Raw genomic sequence first — 17,440 nt, 5'->3', positions numbered from 1 at the left:
TGTGTTCAAGATCCTTTTGGGGTAAGGGGGAGGGGAACGTGCACTGGCCATGTGTTACAACTGAGATAAAATCTAACAGCCGTTTTTAAAGGCTCAACCCCAATCCCAAGTGCTGAAAAACCAGAGGCTGAGGGAGATGTGTGAGCTTCCACCTCAGTGTTTTACTGAGACCAGTGTTGGCGCAGATGAGGCACACGGAATCCAGCTCCATTCCCTAGAAGCCATCCACAAGGTTCTCCTTGTAGACATCATCACTGTAGACAATCTGGGTCCTCTTGTCCCGGTGGCAACCCTTAGGGCTGTTCTGGACAGCTAGGGAGGGAGGAAAGGATTGGTTAAGGTCTGAAGCATTGCATCTGAGCACTGGTGAGGCCAGAGGCTCAGAGTCTGACCAGCTCACTCCTTGCCCTTGGCCCTTGGCAGCCCAATTTCAATGCTGCCCTCTGGTGGCCAGGCTGGCCTGTCCCCTCTGGCTCCCTTAGGCCAACCCATCCCCATGGCAAGGAGCACATGCTGTTATTGTGGCACGTGCAGATACTCCAAGGAATGTTTTGTTCTTAGAACAGCTCCCAAAGGTAATCGTTGTGATAACTGAATGATGTTAACCCACTACATCAAAATATTAAAAATTAGAAGATCTCTGTAGCCCTTTGTTGACATGTTAGTCATTTCTTGTTCCTTCTTTTAGTTTGGAGGGTCACTCTTGCTCTGAACGCCCCTTTCTGCCTAACTCCTTTGCCAGGAAAGCCAACAGGTATAGTGGGCTATTCACACTAAGAAATGCTACTAGCCTCAATAGGGGAGCTCATTCTGGGTGTGGCTTTGGCCTAAAACATTCTTCGAGCCTCAGGTTGTTCCTTCCCCTTTTTTTCCTCCCTACATCGACATGTCCCTCTTGCATCTCATCTCGGAGGATTCTATCCCTGCCATTCTGGGACTACAGTCACTCACCCCACACCAGCTTCCATTCTCTTGGATCTTTGTACCTTGACACTTCTATCACTACCCAGGTTCCATAGTTTGTGTTCTTTGGTTTTAATGGCCTCTGATGCTGCTCCCTGAATATCCCCCAGGCCCAGGCCTGTGTAATTTTTTTCTTCAAATTCAATCTTCCCTGAGATTACTACCATTTCGCAGCCACTCTGTGATACAGAGGACTGTGATCCATGTTTTCAGTCCTCACTTCACACACAAGTTCCAGATCTCTAATTTCAAATGCTTATTTTATAAAGCCAACTATACTCCATCTCAAAATAAACACGGTCATGTTCACTAACCTCACTCACTAACCTCACTCACTTCCACTTTCTTCCCTGTTCCAGTTATTACTGCTTCGGGAGTTGTTCTCAATCCTTCTCTCTCCTTCACACTAAGAAATCTTCCTCCATCTCTAACTGACAGAGAGTCTGACAATTCTCATTCCCATGGCCTCCACACAGATCCAGACATCTATCAACTCTAGGGAATCCTGGGACATGCAGGGGAGCAAAGAGAGGAGGCGAGCTGTGGGAAACAGGATGAAAGAGGAAGAATCCATTCTTACCAAGGGAGCCCCAGACAGACTTGCCAGTGGCAGCGTCCAGCATGGGCTGTTTGCGGGCAATGCTGACTTTGAGCTGTACGGACTCCACCTGGGTCCCATTGAGCTGGGGAAGAAGAGGGGTGGAGGTAAAGGATGGGGGGGGGGGGACATTACAGACAAAGAAAAGGAGAATTTTCAAGAGTTGCCATCCTAGGAACAGACTAAGGATCTAAGAATACATTTCTTGTGTGGATAGAAAAAGACTTCCTCTATCAAGAGGAAATGATTTCCTCCTGGCTCCCAGTGTTTTAAAGAGAAAACATGAGGATGGCAGTAGGGATGGGAAGAATAGGTCTGGGAAGTCCCAACCTCAGCAACGGCCTGATCTGCTGATTCCATCTTTTCATAGGTGACGAAGGCACAGCTAGGATGAGAGAAAACAGGATCAGTAGAGGGCCTAAGGGCTCTTGTGGACCCAACCAAACCCAGTGCTCATAGGCCACCGGAGATAGGCTGGTGTTCTCCCTCAAACCCAGGTCCTCCCAGGACTTATCATCTTGTCCCACTACCATCCTTACTTTCTGGGTGGGTCCATGGAGAGGTCAATGATGTTTCCAAAGGGAGAGAAGGCCCCACGGAGGAGGGTGGGTGTCATGTCCTCTCCATACACATAGAGAGTATTCCCCTTCCGAGGGGCCCTGCGTTCAGGGAACGAGTCCGACCCTGTGGGGTCAGGAGTCACAGTCACAACGTGCAACCCATCTCAGGCTCCACTTTAAGAGGCCACTTTAGTGGGACCTGCCTAAATCCTTTCACTTTTCCTACCAGCCCAGATCACTCACTGCGGAAAGGGCCCTCTCGTTCTCGATCACGGTCCCTGTCCCGATCGCGGTCCCTGTCCCGATCGCGGTCCCGTTCCCGATCTCGGTCTCGATCCCGTTCCCGATCTCGGTCTCTGTCTCGGTCTCGATCCCGTTCCCGATCTCGGTCTCTGTCTCGGTTCCGCTCACGACTATGGTCCCGGCTGCGGCTTCGGGGAGGGGAGGCTGAGGAGCGGGCACCACCACGTTCTTCATAGCCCCAGTCAAAGCTTCGAGGAGGACCGTCACCAGCCCCTGGGCCCTCTGCCTCTTCCCCATCTGGCCCTAGTTCCCGAAGCCGATCACTGGAAGACACAAAACTGGGGAGAGGCAGACAGTGAGGATCAAAGGGGCCCTTTACTTCATCTTCCCAGACCCTGTGGAGACTCAACACTCCCTCTGCAGCCCCAGCTCCTTCCACTCCAGCCCTAAACCTCCCAAGGATCCAGGCAATTGACCTCCCCTACTCCCCCAATTGGGACTCAGTCCTCTCTCTAGCTCTCTAACCTCTCATACAGAGATTTCCTCTGGGGCCGTCTGGATGACTGCAAAAGAAACCAAGGACAGTTAAGATGAGTCCTAGTTGATGGCATGTGACCCCAAATATGTGGGTCTCTCATTTTCCTCATTCCCCAACCTCTCAGGGACAGAGAGTTGAGAACCATACCTCCTGCAGATCGTCGTCAGCAGATATGCTTCTCTGGAACGGCTGGAAAGTGGGGACTGGCCCCTTCTCAGGGTCCTGGGAAGGTCGTAGAGGTCTACTTCAATGTGAGAGCAGAAGGCTGCCTAACCATGGGACAGAAGGGATTCCTCTTCCCTCACCCTCTTCTTGGCTTTCCTCTGGCCTTTTATCCTCCCTTTTAATTCCTTTGCGCATTTATTATTTGATTATGTGGTGTTTTTCATAAGCGACCTAATATATACATAGAGTATTTAGCTTATCTGTACATTTCTTGGACCTGCTGACATCTTCAACCTGTTCAACTTCTCAGAACAACAAGACCCAGGAGCTCGAATATGTGCCACAGAATGTATGAGATACGGAATTTGGAAGTCAGTCAGTGTCTTCACATTTTACAGATAAGAAACCTGAAACTCGGACTGGTACGACAATTTTCCCAGAACTGAATAGGCATTACTTTCCCCCTAAATGTTACCTCCACTCCAACTTGGAAGGACGCCCTCTGAAGTCAAGGGTCCCCTGAACAATCCTTCTGCTTGTGCTCACCTTTAACTTCCCCTCTAGGGTTCGAGAACGTTTGAAGCCCGAGTTCTTGGTCTCGGCCTTGATGGCACTGATGGCTCCTGACTTCACCAGCTGCTTTGCCTGCTCTGTTGCCGTGGCTGTGTCCACCACAGGCTGCTCTGACAGTGCTGGAGTGGTGAGGGAAGGAGGCATTATTTTGGCTACGCTCTGAGAGAGGTCAGCGCCATGTTGCCCATTTCCAGTCTATCCCCAGTTCCCCCCGTCACTCACAGCGTTTCACACCGCCTTGGCTGGCTGTGCTGCTACTACTTTGCTTCTTCAGAGCCAACAATGCCTTTTTCTGGGAATAAGAGCAAGAAGAGAGGGGTTGGTGAGGGCCAGTCCCTGGCTAGGTCCTCTCCCAAGGTCCCTGGACACTTCACTCCAGGGGACGCCTTTCTCAGAAAACAATGCAAATGGTGTCCCTGGAGTGGTGCACTGAGGCAGCCCTACCACTCACACATGATTCACTGGATCATCTACAATACCAGCGATACGTAATCTAGCCAAACCATTGTATTCAGAGGCTTTCCCAAGCCTCAGTTTTTGAAGTGGAAGAAAAGGAATTTGACCATGGACCAGAACCCTAAGATATGAGCTATAAGTAAGCATAAGCCTACATGCCTTTCTCAGGGGGCTTCATCCATTCATTCCCTGCATATTTAACAAGGACACGCCATTACTTTGTAACAGGGGTATGCAAGAGTATGAGACATTGTTCCTCCCCTTAAGAAGTTTACAGTCTGAGAAATAAGACCATTAGACACAATTATCAAGAGCGATTGTAAGAGGCGCAAATTGCTTGTAGCTGAGAGCAAATAAGATTATCTGATGCCAAATGACTATTAAACTGGACCCTGGGTAGAAACTATGCAAAACAGATTGAAAGAAAAGGGCATTTTAGACAAAGAACACAGACTGGAAAAGATGTGGAAATAAGAAGGCTTTGGGAATGTATGTTTTGGGACTAGTGAATAGTTCTACCTGACTAGAAAGAGATGCCAAGGTAAGGCTGTATTGTATAGACAATGGGAAACCACTGACAGGTTTTGAGAAAAAGAGAGACAGAGTTTTTTTGATTTCAGTGGTTCATTTTAATAAGAGTGAAGGAAGTCTGTCCAAAAACATACTGAGCAGCTTCTTGAGAAACCATTACAACAGACTACGTGAGCGTCAGCAAAAACCTGATCTACGGAATACGCGGGAAAAAATAAACAAAAGACATTACTTCAGAGTAAGAATCAAGAAGACTTGGCAAACGTTTGGCCATGCAAATAGTGGAGATGTCAGAGAGGAGATTTTGATTCCAAACACATGGGAAAACTGAATATAGTCAGTCCTATATGGAAGATCAAGAAAAGGAACTAAGAATAGATAGAAAGATGATAGCTAGCTGCAACACTGGGAATCTGCAGGCTGTCAGCAAGAGCTCGGATAGAATTGAAAAAACAAACCTGGAGATTACCACCCCTGTGGTGGTACTAAAAGCCATGGAAAAGTTAGACAACTCGATGGCAGAATACACAGAAAAGAGAGAAGGCATACATCAAGACTTGGGAAGAGCCCCCTTGTGAGGCTTCGCGGAGAGGAGGTATGTCTCCAGGTATGAGCTGGAAGAACCCCCCCATCCCTCACACTCACCCCAGGTGTTCTCAAGAGTGTAGAGTCTGTGAAAGGTTGGGCCACGCCCCCACACACTCCCTCACCTTTTTCTTGAGTTTGTTGAATTTCTTCTGCAGAGCCTCCTCCTCCTCGCTCAGTCCGGGGGGTATCACCAACATGGTGGCTCCTGGTTCAGGGGCAGGGCCCAAGACATCTTTCTCCACTGTCACCGCCCAGGGTTCACACGCCGTCCACACTGCACCCAACCACACCCTTCCAGGCCTACCTACTCCTGTCTTTTGCCTCTCCCTACCCCTTGCTTAAACCAGGCTGCCATCCAAGCCCCCGCTCGTCGGATTCAACCAGCATTCCCTCTTCTCTCCAGGAATCACGGCCACCAGCGCCTTGAGGGACCAAGTGGCCCGGGAAGGGAGAAGCACCCCTTCCGTCGCCAAGACGATGGCATCAGACACCCCCTACCCCCGCTGGGGTTAGTATGGCAACCGCGGGTTCCAAACGGTACAGGAGGCAGTGGAACCCCCGCAGCGCTCTCAGAGCAACGAAAAGGGGAAGAAGAGAGAAGGAGCTCGTTAAAAAGGGACGAAGGGTGAGAAGGAGAACACCTTACCTGAGGGGGCGGTAACCGGGGTCCCACGGTCTCGGGCGGCGCCCGCGCGGGCAACGGAGAGCTGGCTCAGAGCGATGACGTCGCGAGGGGTGGAGAACGCGGTAACCAAGACGGCTCAAGGCTACACACTTCCGCCCGGCACTTCCCCGGCTCAGGTCAGCCTCTCGGTAGCGCTCATCCCCACCCCGGCGGGGGTGTGTGACGGAAGTCGCCTCCACTTCCGCCCGCTTTGGGGCGGGGCTTACCCCTAGGATTCTCGTTGCACTTCCGGTCTGCCCTGCAGCTGCTTGGGCTCCAAGATGATGGAGACGGAGCGACTTGGTGAGGGGGAGGGGGTGGAAAGAACAAGTGTTAAGGGGGGATGGCCCTTGACCTTTGACCTCTGACCTTCCCTCTGTAGTGCTGCCTCCTCCAGATCCCTTGGATCTGCCCCTTCGGCCTGTGGAGCTGGGATGCACAGGGCACTGGGAGCTGCTGAATGTGCCGGGGGCTCCAGAGAGCACAGTGAGTGACTTTTGACCCTAACCTTTGACCCACTTTGAGCTTAAAACCTCCTCTACCATCCTTACTGTTGGACCCTAGCATAACCTCATTCTCCTGTCTCTGGATTCCTGTCATCTGGGCCTGCCTTGTGCTGGACAGACCCCAGCCCAGTGGATTGTGCTTCTAAATGTGTTTTTTCTTTTTGGAGTCACCTGTCTCCAAGCACCAGGGCACTTTGTTGGTGGCTAGGCTTTGAAGCCCTGACTCTCATCCTTAGTCCTGGGCCCCCTTTTCCTAAAACTAGTGGTTCTCAAATTTAAGTGTACATCATAATTAGTGGGGATGGGGGATTTTTAAAAATACAAATTCTTAAGCGCAGCCCCAGAGATTGTGGAATGATTGTATTTCATGTTGTATCGTACTGTTTTAGTAACCACTGCTCCAGGTAAATCAGTAGCAGGTAGTTTGCCCGGTAAAGCAAGATAATCTTTGGAAAACATTGCTTCAGCTTGACAGTCCTAGTCGGTCTAGAATGTCTACCATTTCTGGTTTCAACACAAATCACATCACTATCTTTTTTGTCTATGTCTTCTGTTCTCTCCTTACCTAATGCCTTTCGTCTTGTCCTTTACCAGCTTCCCCACGGCCTCCCTCCCTGTGCCCCCGATCTGCAGCAGGAAACAGAGCAGTTGTTTTTATCATCTCCAGCCTGGTTGCCTCTGCATGGTGTGGAGCACTCAGCCCGGTGAGGGGTCTGGAGGGGCCTGGACTAGGGAGATAGGCCCCTGAAGGAAACTGGGAGAGGAGAGAGAGAAGACCTGAAAAGTGTTTTCATTGCAGAAAATGGCAGAGGAAGATGGATCCCTGGTCCCTCCTGGCCACACTGGGGGCCCCTGTCCCCTCAGACCTTCAGGCCCAAAGACACCCAACCACAGGCCAGATACTGGGCTACAAAGAGGTAAGAGGTCAGGGGCCGTAAGAAGCAGAGTTGGGAAAGGGTCCGAGGCAAGCTCAGCCTCACTGGGGCTGTGGTCTCTTGCCTCAGGTCCTGCTGGAGAATACAAACCTATCGGCCACCACCTCCTTGTCTCTTCGCCGGCCCCCAGGGCCCGTCTCCCAGTCCCTGTGGGGGAATCCAACACAATACCCTTTCTGGCCAGGTGACTTGTGGAAAATGGGATGGTAGGAGAGGGTGCCCTCAGTCTCCAGGAAAGGGTTCCCCACCCATCTCGTATCACCCCACCCCATGAATCCCTGTTTGTCTACCCTCTCCCCAGGTGGAATGGATGAGCCTACCATAACAGATCTGAGCACTCGGGAGGAGGCTGAGGAAGAGATAGACTTTGAGAAAGGTGAGGCGGTGCCAGGATGGACCCTTGGGAGTAGGGCTGTGAGTCAGCCCTGAGGAAGAGGGGCCCAAGCCTATCAGTGGGCCACTGTTAGTCCTCTGAGCCTTTGAGAAAATTAGGGAAAGGCACCCTTGTCATAACAGTCTTTACTGTCATCTGTTGGAAAGATGGCAAAGAACCCCATTTTCAATGTCTCTGCTGTGAATGGCATCCTGTAGCATTAGGTATCGGATGACTTCTATGACTCTGTGCACTAATGCTGATTCTCTTTGTCCTTGTTTTTCAGATCTTCTTACTGTCCCACCTGGCTTCAAGAAAGGTGTGGACTTTGCACCGAAGGGTGAGTTTTAGTTTTGAGGTGGAGTGTAGGAGGGGTGGCCTTCTCCAGTGGAACAGAGATGGACATGACCAGGTTTCACTTTTTGCCTTTGCTCCTCAGATCACCCGGCTCCAGCTCCCGGCTTGCTCAGCCTCAGCCGTTTGCTGGAACCTCTGGATTTGGGGGGGGGGCGATGAGGATGAGAGTGAGACAGTGGGCCAGCCAGGAATTCCCAGAGGAGACACTGTTTCAGCACCCCCCTGCAGTGCTTCCCTGGCCCGAGCAAGCAGCTTGGAGGACCTAGTGTTGAAGGTTGGTGGTTTTGGGCACTTGAGGCAGGAAAGAAGAGGCCTTACTGGGGGGCTGGGGGTGGGGGTGGGGCGGCTGGCTTGGTTGGGTCTAAGAGGAAAACCGGAGCATCTTTGGGGAGGAGTGGTAACAGAGAGCTCTCTGACTGTATCTTTATCACCTCTACCCCTGGCTTTTCCAGGAAGCATCCACAGCTGAATCCCCCCCAGAGCCCCCCAAACCCCTGCCTCAGGAGCAGTGGGCTATTCCCGTGGATGTCACCTCCCCTGTTGGTGATTTCTACCGCCTCATTCCCCAGCCTGCTTTCCAGGTAGTGTGGCCCAGTCCTCACATGCTCCCCTACCTCCTCCCCGCTGCTCCCTTCATCTCCTCTCCCCACAGAGGCCAGATGCCTTCTAGCTTAGTCTTGGGCCTCACTCCCAGCCTTGCTTCACTCTGGCATGCCAGAGCCACCTTGCATGCCCCTAGAACTGGAGGCAGGAGGGCCCCTTTCCTTTTTCCGGCCTGGCCCCCATCTATTTCTCTCTCCCACAGTGGGCATTTGAGCCGGATGTGTTTCAGAAACAGGCCATCTTGCACTTGGAGCGGCATGACTCTGTCTTTGTAGCAGCTCACACATCTGCGGGGAAGACGGTTGTGGCTGAATATGCCATTGCCCTTGCCCAGAAACACATGACACGGTATAGGTCCCCTCCCCAGCCTCTTCCTTCACCAGCTGGCCCTGTGTTCTCCTGCACCCTTTCTAAGTGTCGTCTCTTCCCCACCGCTACCTCATCCTTCAGATGGGAGGTTTGGGGAAAGACTGAGATAGGGCCAGGAGTGGAGTGGGAAGGTGTGGCGGGGAGAGCAGTTAGAAGACCTGCGTGGGGTGCCTGGATAGCTCAGTTGGGTAAGCATCCAACTTGGGCTCAGGTCATGATCTCATGGTTCGTGGGTTTGAGCCCCACATCGGGCTGACAGTGCAGAGCCTGTTTGGGATTCTCTGTCTCTCTCTCTCTGTCCCTCCCCTGTTCGCACTCTGTCTCTCTCAAAGATAAATAAATAAATGTTTAAAATAAAAAAAAAAAAAAAAAAAAAAAAAAAGGAGACCTGGGTCAGCTTAGGAAGAGTTTTTGTGGGGTCGTGTCATGAAGGAGAATGTGAGGCCAGTTCAGAGGGGGAAGGGAGGCACCTGGGTTCTGGCATGCTTCTGTGGGGGCTTGGGGTGGAAGGGCACTGCTGACCAGGAGGTGGTGCTGACTTCATGCCCTCTTCCCAGCACCATCTACACTTCGCCCATCAAGGCCCTGAGCAACCAGAAGTTCCGAGACTTTCGAAACACTTTCGGAGATGTGGGGCTGCTCACTGGGGACGTACAGCTGCACCCGGAGGCCTCCTGCCTCATTATGACGACAGAGATCCTTCGGTGAGAGATAGGCACTTAACACGGGTGGATTTTTGGTCAGGAAGGTTAGGCTGCTCTGGACAGCACGTTGACTGAGAACAGGGTGGAGACAGGAGTCACTGGGGAATCAGCCTTTGGCCTCTTCTCCCCAGCTCCATGCTGTACAGCGGTTCAGATGTCATCCGGGACCTAGAGTGGGTCATCTTTGATGAGGTTCACTACATCAACGATGCTGAGGTAAGAGGCCTGGGGGCCCCACACCCCAGTAGTCCTCTCCTGTGGGTCTAGATCGCACATCCTGGTGCACACACCTTTGTGGACCTTAACTGCCTTCTTTGCCCTCAAATGTAACCCTGGGCGCTTCCCCAGGGGCAGAAGGGCAGTCCCCTCTGAGCTGACAGTGACCGGTCTTCTCTCTCTGCCCAGCGTGGGGTTGTGTGGGAGGAAGTGCTTATCATGCTCCCTGACCATGTCTCCATCATCCTTCTGAGTGCTACCGTCCCCAATGCCCTTGAGTTCGCTGACTGGATCGGGTGAGATGCGTGCCCTGGGATGCTTGGATGAAGGGGGCTGCAGCATTCCTTGGTTAGGGGTGGGGGTGAAGACTGCCACAGCAAGGAGAGTGTCTTGGGGGTGGAGAGGAGGGAGGGTTGGGGCTGGGGCACGTGTCTGACTCAGGCGACTTCAGGACCCCACTTGGACCCAGATCATTTTGTGTCTTGGGAGATGGGATGATGGGGCCACCTTCCAGTCTGGCTCTCAGAAAAAACTGGGTGAAGCTTGGGGTGCCTGGGTGGTTCAGTCGGTTAAGCGTCTGACTTTGGCTCAGGTCATAATCTCATGGTTTGTGGATTGATCCCCATGTCAGGCTCTGTGCTGACAGAGCCTGGAGCCTGCTTCAGATTCTGTGTCTCCCTCTGTCTCTGGCCCTCCCTTGCTCATGCTCTGTCTCACTCTCTCTTTCAAAAATAAACAAACATTAAAAAAAAAACTAAAAAAAAAAAAAAGACTGGGTGAAGCTGGAGGGGGAAGGTGGTGGGGATGTGGGTTACTTCTCGCACTCTTGCCACTGACCTGCTCATTTCTACCCATTCAGGCGACTGAAACGGCGCCAGATCTATGTGATCAGCACTGTTGCCCGTCCCGTACCCCTGGAGCATTATCTCTTCACGGGGAACAGCCCCAAGACCCAGGGGGAGCTCTTTCTGTTGCTGGACTCTCGAGGTGCCTTCCACACAAAGGGGTAAGCTGGTGATGGGGCAGAGTCAGGGCTGAGTCCGCCGGGTGCGACTGTGATCAGTGACCCTCCCTGTGTGCCAGGTACTATGCAGCTGTGGAGGCCAAGAAGGAGCGGATGAGCAAACATGCCCAGACCTTTGGGGCCAAACAGCCCACGCATCAGGGGGGGCCTGCACAGGTGAGAACCGGTAGGCTTTGTGCCTGCTGCCCCCTGTTTCTCCATTCTTCCCTCGTTCCCCAGAGGTTTGGACTTGAGCTTTGAGTACCATCTGACTTGATACTGCTTTACCTCCCCTCCCCTCACTTTGGCCCCGACTGGTTCAGGGACTCAACCTTTGCCGCTTTCTGCCCCCTTCCCCAGGACCGCGGTGTGTACCTATCCCTCCTGGCCTCCCTCCGCACCCGTGCGCAGCTGCCTGTGGTCGTGTTCACCTTCTCGCGGGGTCGCTGTGATGAGCAAGCCTCGGGCCTCACCTCCCTGGACCTCACCACAAGTTCAGAGAAGAGTGAAATTCACCTCTTCCTGCAGCGCTGCCTTGCTCGCCTCCGTGGCTCTGACCGCCAGCTGCCCCAGGTGTGGATGGGGGTCTTGAAGACTGATGGGGATAGGATTCTCCACCACCCTATCCCTGATCATGGACCTTGGCTCCCTGCAGGTCCTGCACATGTCTGAGCTCCTGCACCGTGGCCTGGGTGTGCACCACAGTGGCATCCTGCCCATTCTTAAGGAGATCGTGGAGATGCTTTTCAGTCGAGGCCTGGTCAAGGTACACACAGTGGTAGAAGAGGGACTCTTCAGAGCACTCGTTGCTCCCTTACGGGTTGCCCAGAGGGCGGAGGGGCAGGGCTCAGATAGGACCTTGCGGTGGTTAAGAGCTTGGGCTCTAGGTCCAGATTGCCTGGGTGTGCATTCCGGCTTCTCTACTTACTCACCGTGTGACCCCAGGCAGATTACTTAACCGTCCCGAACTTTAGCTTTGCTATCTTAAAATGGAGATGCACAGAATAGGCACAGGTGGTATTCAGAAGGGAAACCCAAAAAGTTAGCAAGCATACAAAAAGTTACTAGTCATCAGAAAAATGCAAATTAAAATAGTCACGAGAGATGACGTTATAGCTACTAGACTGGTAAAATTTAGGAAACTGGCTAAGGCCAAGTGTTGCCAAAGACATAGGAGACTAGAGGATTATGGGAACTCTTATATAGGTGTAGCCTGTCTGGAGTGCACCCTGGCATTCATGAGGCAAAAATATGTACGATGTACTCTTTGATCCTAAATTCCATGTCGGGATATATACTGCGAAGAAGTTCTCACCCTAGTCTCTGAGGGAACATGTTCTCTCTCCTTTGTTGGCTGTAATCTTGTGGTAGGGTGCTGGCGGTACCAAGGTACCCTTCACTGGGAGAGCAGGGAGGTCACTGTATGGGATGCATGCCACGGTGCTCTGCAGGAGCTGGAAACAATGGATTAGGTATAACCACAGGAATGGGGATGGGCATTGAAAACACTATGTGGAGAAATTAGCTAATTAATTAATTAATTAATTAATTATTTTTGTTTAGAGTGTAGTTGACACACAATGTTTCATTAGTTTCAGGTGTACAACATGGTAATTCATTGTCTGTTTATAAAATAAACATAAGTTTATGTTTTATGCTGTATTCACCACAGTTGTAGCTGCCGTCTGTCACCATACACCGCTACCAGGATATCATTGACTGTATTCCTTATGCTGTGCGTTTTATGCCTGTGACTTACTCATTCCTTGACTAGAAGCCTGTATCTCCCACTTTCCTTCACCCATTTTGTCCATTTCTTCTGGCAATCATCAGTTTGTTCTCTGTATTTATAGGTCTGATTCTGCTGTTTGTTTCTTTATTCATTTGTTTTGTTTTTTAGATTCCACATGAGTGAGATCATATGGTATTTGTCTTCTTCACTCTGACTTATTTCACTTAGCATACATTCTGCCCTATTTGTCTGTCCGTGTTGTCACACATGGCAAGATCTCATCCTTTTTTTATGGTTACATAATACTCTAACATACACACTGCATCTTCCTTATCCATTCATGTATTGATGAATACTTGGGTTGCTTTCATATCTTAGCTATTGTAAATAATGCTGAAATAAACATGGGGGTATGTATATCTTTTTGAATTAGGGTGTAATGGCCTTTAACACAAGTCATGAATTATATGCACCCAAAACAAGATACAATCTGGAAGAATATATTCACACAAAAAGATACTCTAAATACATTGGGATGATTGACGGTGGGGAGATGGGAATTGGATATGGGGGTTATAAGAAAAGAAGTAGGTAGCCAGATAGACAAAGTGAAAATGATAGTACTTGCTCTATAGTTTTGCTCTGAGAGTTATTAAATGAGATCCTGTGAGTTAACTGGGACCATGCCTGGTGCCTACTCAGCCTTGGCTACAGAGTAAGGTACACTTGGCCAGGGCTGGGTGTCTGTGTGTAGCCCCTTTACTGATCTTCTCCCATCCCAGGTCTTGTTTGCCACGGAGACCTTTGCCATGGGTGTTAATATGCCTGCTCGAACAGTGGTGTTTGACTCTATGCGGAAACACGATGGCTCCACCTTCCGGGATCTGCTACCTGGAGAGTATGTGCAGATGGCAGGTCGGGCAGGCCGGAGAGGCCTGGACCCCACCGGCACTGTCATCCTGCTCTGCAAGGGCCGTGTGCCTGAGATGGCAGACCTGCACCGCATGATGATGGTGAGTCAGGGCAGTATGAGGCTGAGCTGGGAGGGCCCCAGCTCTGGGGACCTGCTGGATTCTCTCTTCCAACCCTCTTCCCCTCTCTCTTCTTTCTACGGTTGATCCTTGAACAGTGTAGGGTTAGGGGGTACTGACCTCCTGCACAGTCAGATATCCACATACAACTTTTGGCTCCCGAGAAACTTTACTGCTAATAGCCTATACTGTTGGCTGGAAGCCTTACCAATAACAGACAGATGATGAACACCTATTCGTATATGTGTTATTTGCTGCATTCTTATAATAAAGCTAGCGATAAGACAACGTTGTGAAGAAAATTATAGGAGAGAGAAAATACTTAACAGAACTGGACAGTATTTATTGAAAAAAATACGCGTGTAGGTAGACCCCTATTGTTCAAGGGTCAACTGTACTTTTTTCTTTTGCCTGGGAGAAACCAAGGTCAGAGCAAGCAAATCCAAGGATTAGACTGAATCTCACCCCTTGTGGTCTTTTGTCATTGTGAAGACAGAACTAGGTAAAACCTTTGAGGGTCTATTTATTTAGTTTTGTTCCCTTATTTCGCAGAGGAGGTGAGTAAGCAGTTTGTCTAGGGTCCCATGGTCACAGCATGGGGACTAGATCTGCTACGAGCAGAGCCGATCCCCAGAGGGCTGGCTGGGGGGCAGCAGGTCCCACGCCAATCTCACTGCTTCTCTGATGTGGCTCAGGGAAAGCCATCGCAGCTGCAATCTCAGTTCCGCCTCACATACACCATGATCCTGAACCTGCTGCGGGTGGACGCCCTCAGGGTGGAAGACATGATGAAGAGGAGCTTCTCCGAGTTTCCATCCCGCAAGGACAGCAAGGTGAGGAGGTTGGGATGACCAGTATACCCGGCCGCATGTTGGGACAAGGGAAGCCAGGCTGAGAGGTGGATATCTAGAGACCACCTAGAAGGTGGGATGAAGGTGGGGAGCGTGGCATCCTGGGCCTGGAGACTCTCCTTTCATACCTTGCCACACTTCCACCCAGGCCCATGAACAGGCTCTAGCTGAACTGACCAAGAGACTAGGGACCTTAGAGGAACCTGATACAACTGGCCAACTGGTTGACCTGCCTGAGTATTACAGCTGGGGGGAGGAACTGACAGAGACCCGGAGCCTGATCCAGGTGAATGAGTGTTGTGGGAGTGATGGAGGAAGGGAGGAAGAGAATGCCACACACTGGGTGCTCCTGAACCTAGTCCCAACCTACTCTCAGTGTCCCTGTGATGCTTCCTTCATTATCCCTTTTGTGCGTGTCCCCACTCTTCAGCGACGCATCATGGAGTCTGTGAATGGGCTGAAATCTCTCTCAGCAGGAAGGGTGGTGGTTGTGAAGAATCAGGAGTATCATAACACATTGGGTGTTATCCTGCAGGTGAGGGCAATGGAAATTTAGACCCCAGAGGGAGGGAGCCACGTCTCCCATCTTCCTTACTTGGTGGGGGCAATTGTCGTCACAGCAGTGCACTCATTTGCCCCTCCTGCCCTCCTTTCTCTCCCATTGCCACCACTTCATGCCTACCTCCTTGTCCTCCCTGCCGCCACTACCCTCCTCCCTCCCACCCCTGAAGACTGTTCAGATTGACTTGGCTACCAGTCCAACCCAGAGATGGGCTCTGCAGTTGCTCTGTGGTCCCTGCCTGAGGGTGGGGACCTGGTCTCTATCTTTGATGTCCACTCCTCACATTGCCCTGGCCTGGCCTCCCCACCTACCCTAGGTCTCCTCAAATTCCACCAGCAGGGTGTTTACAACCCTGATCTTGTGTGATAAGCCTGTGTCTGAGGACCCACAGGAGAGGGCACCAGCCACCCCAGATGTGCCCTACCCAGATGACCTTGTGGGATTCAAGCTGTTCCTGCCTGAAGGTGAGCATGGGGCAGATGTCCGGGTTCCTGACAGCAGTGTAGGCAGGATGTTTGGGTCCACGGCAAGGGTTGACCCTGCTCTTCCCTTTTCACAGGGCCCTGTGACCACACAGTGGCCAAGCTCCAGCCAGGAGACATGGCTGCCATCACCACCAAGGTGCTCCGGGTGAATGGGGAGAAGATCTTGGAGGACTTCAGCAAGAGGCAGCAACCAAAATTCAAGTCAGAGATGGCTGGGGAGATCCTTTTCCTGGGGAGGGGACCGTGTAATGGAGCGTAGGGAGGGGTGGTTGGGGTGTCTCCCCAGCCAGAGAAGGCTTCTCTGGAAAGGAACACTTTGCCCTAGGTCTTAAGACCTTGCTCCTTCCTCAGGAAGGATCCTCCCATTGCGGCTGTGACCACTGCTGTCCAGGAACTGCTGCGTTTGGCTCAGGCCTACCCAGCGGGACCCCCTACCCTTGACCCTGTCAATGACCTGCAGCTCAAGGATGTGTCAGTGGTTGAGGGAGGGCTCCGGGCCCGGAAGCTGGAGGAGCTGATCGGGGGGGCTCAGTGTGTGCACAGTCCCCGTTTCTCTGCCCAGGTAGGGTCCTGCATGCCAGCTCCCAAGCTCAGAGGGGGAATTTTCCCTTCTGTTCCCCATTAGACCAGCCACCCCATCTCTGCCCTTGTCCTCAGTGCCTTCCTGCCTAGGGGCAAAGGGAAGGCTAACATGCTTCTGCTGCTGGCTTTCTGCAGTACCTGAAGCTGCAGGAGCGAATGCAGATACAGAAGGAGATGGAGCGACTACGTTTCCTGCTGTCAGATCAGTCACTGTTGCTGCTCCCAGAGTATCACCAGCGAGTAGAGGTGGGAGGGGCAGGGGTGGGGGCAGGGGGCTAGTGACAGAGAACAGGCTCCCAACACCTACCATCTTTCTTCAGGTGCTCCGAACCCTGGGTTATGTAGACGAGGCAGGCACCGTGAAGCTGGCAGGGCGGGTGGCTTGTGCCATGAGCAGTCACGAGCTGCTTCTCACTGAGCTCATGTTTGACAATGCTCTGAGTGCCCTGCGGCCAGAAGAGATTGCAGCCCTGCTCTCTGGCCTGGTCTGCCAGAGCCCTGGGGACCCTGGGGAGCAGCTCCCAAGCACCCTCAAACAGGTATGGGACACCCACCCCACTTTCTCTCCCTTGGCTGTGGCATTCCCAGTCCCCACCCCCAAGTATTCCCCAGGTGAACCCTCCAGCCCTGTTAAGTGCCTCAAAGAGCTGGAATGGCTTCTTCCTTGATCTGGGGCTCCGCACTCCTAAAGAAGGAAGGCAGGGTCTGAGCCTCTCCTTGGCCATCTGCAGGGAGTGGAACGTGTCCGGGCTGTGGCCAAGCGGATTGGCGAGGTCCAGGTGGCCTGTGGCCTGAACCAGACTGTGGAGGAATTTGTCGGGGAGCTGAATTTTGGGCTGGTAGAGGTGGTGTACGAGTGGGCCCGGGGCATGGTGAGTAACTGGGGCTTTGTGGATGGCTGGCTAGGGGAGAGGCTACCCAGGTCTAACACACTCAGTCCTCACCCTGCTTCCCCCACAGCCCTTCTCTGAGTTGGCAGGGCTGTCGGGGACTCCTGAGGGCCTGGTGGTCCGTTGCATCCAGCGCTTGGCCGAGATGTGTCGTTCGCTGAGGGGGGCGGCCCGCCTGGTAGGAGAACCTGTGCTAGGTGCCAAGATGGAGACGGCAGCTACTTTGCTGCGGAGGGACATCGTCTTTGCGGCCAGCCTATACACTCAGTGAGTGGCCTGTGTAAAAATGTAGTAATAAAATAGCAAACCACCTGTGTGTACTTCAACTGTTGGGCAGGGACAACTCGGCGCAAAAAACACAG

The 17,440-nt window shown here is 52.2% G+C and overlaps 2 protein-coding genes across 2 annotated transcripts; one reads left to right on the top strand and one right to left on the bottom strand.

Annotated features, from left to right (window-relative positions):
* NELFE (negative elongation factor complex member E) lies at nucleotides 1–6,011 on the bottom strand. The gene is made up of 11 exons (XM_040463384.1): nucleotides 5,862–6,011; nucleotides 5,338–5,420; nucleotides 3,863–3,932; nucleotides 3,614–3,759; nucleotides 3,050–3,124; nucleotides 2,890–2,927; nucleotides 2,365–2,702; nucleotides 2,101–2,245; nucleotides 1,892–1,946; nucleotides 1,544–1,646; nucleotides 1–312 (listed from the first exon to the last, which is right to left on the bottom strand). Exons 2-11 carry the CDS (start codon nucleotides 5,410–5,412, stop codon nucleotides 215–217), a joined length of 1,143 nt encoding a protein of 380 aa, XP_040319318.1. The 5' UTR covers nucleotides 5,413–5,420; nucleotides 5,862–6,011; the 3' UTR covers nucleotides 1–214.
* An 83-nt stretch (nucleotides 6,012–6,094) lies between these two features.
* On the top strand, nucleotides 6,095–17,398 carry SKIC2 (SKI2 subunit of superkiller complex). Its single transcript, XM_040463373.1, is given in 29 exon segments — nucleotides 6,095–6,182; nucleotides 6,262–6,365; nucleotides 6,980–7,089; nucleotides 7,185–7,302; nucleotides 7,390–7,504; nucleotides 7,622–7,696; nucleotides 7,980–8,033; nucleotides 8,133–8,194; nucleotides 8,196–8,324; nucleotides 8,503–8,631; nucleotides 8,856–9,001; nucleotides 9,580–9,726; nucleotides 9,858–9,942; nucleotides 10,132–10,238; nucleotides 10,802–10,948; nucleotides 11,026–11,122; nucleotides 11,306–11,518; nucleotides 11,601–11,711; nucleotides 13,460–13,690; nucleotides 14,404–14,541; nucleotides 14,708–14,845; nucleotides 14,990–15,094; nucleotides 15,438–15,585; nucleotides 15,681–15,807; nucleotides 15,958–16,168; nucleotides 16,324–16,434; nucleotides 16,509–16,727; nucleotides 16,920–17,060; nucleotides 17,149–17,398. Coding segments are annotated over 29 exon segments (3,741 nt in total). The 5' UTR covers nucleotides 6,095–6,160; the 3' UTR covers nucleotides 17,350–17,398.
* Nucleotides 17,399–17,440: the final 42 nt, after the last annotated feature.

Source organism: Herpailurus yagouaroundi, unplaced genomic scaffold (assembly GCF_014898765.1).
Source record: "Herpailurus yagouaroundi ecotype Mexico unplaced genomic scaffold, PumYag 393, whole genome shotgun sequence".
Classification (NCBI taxonomy): domain Eukaryota; kingdom Metazoa; phylum Chordata; class Mammalia; order Carnivora; family Felidae; genus Herpailurus; species Herpailurus yagouaroundi.
This window is presented reverse-complemented; position numbering and strand designations above follow the sequence as displayed.

What these genes read in the sequence shown, in the direction of transcription:
- NELFE (XM_040463384.1), bottom strand. Translation starts at nt 5,412, where the DNA reads ATGTTGGTGATACCCCCCGGACTGAGCGAGGAGGAGGAGGCTCTGCAG. An exon ending in CCAAGGCGGTGTGAAACGCT is followed by an intron (nt 3,760 to 3,862) that starts GTGAGTGACGGG and finishes TCACCACTCCAG; the next exon opens with CACTGTCAGAGCAGCCTGTG. An exon ending in GTCTGTCTGGGGCTCCCTTG is followed by an intron (nt 313 to 1,543) that starts GTAAGAATGGAT and finishes CTCCCTCCCTAG; the next exon opens with CTGTCCAGAACAGCCCTAAG.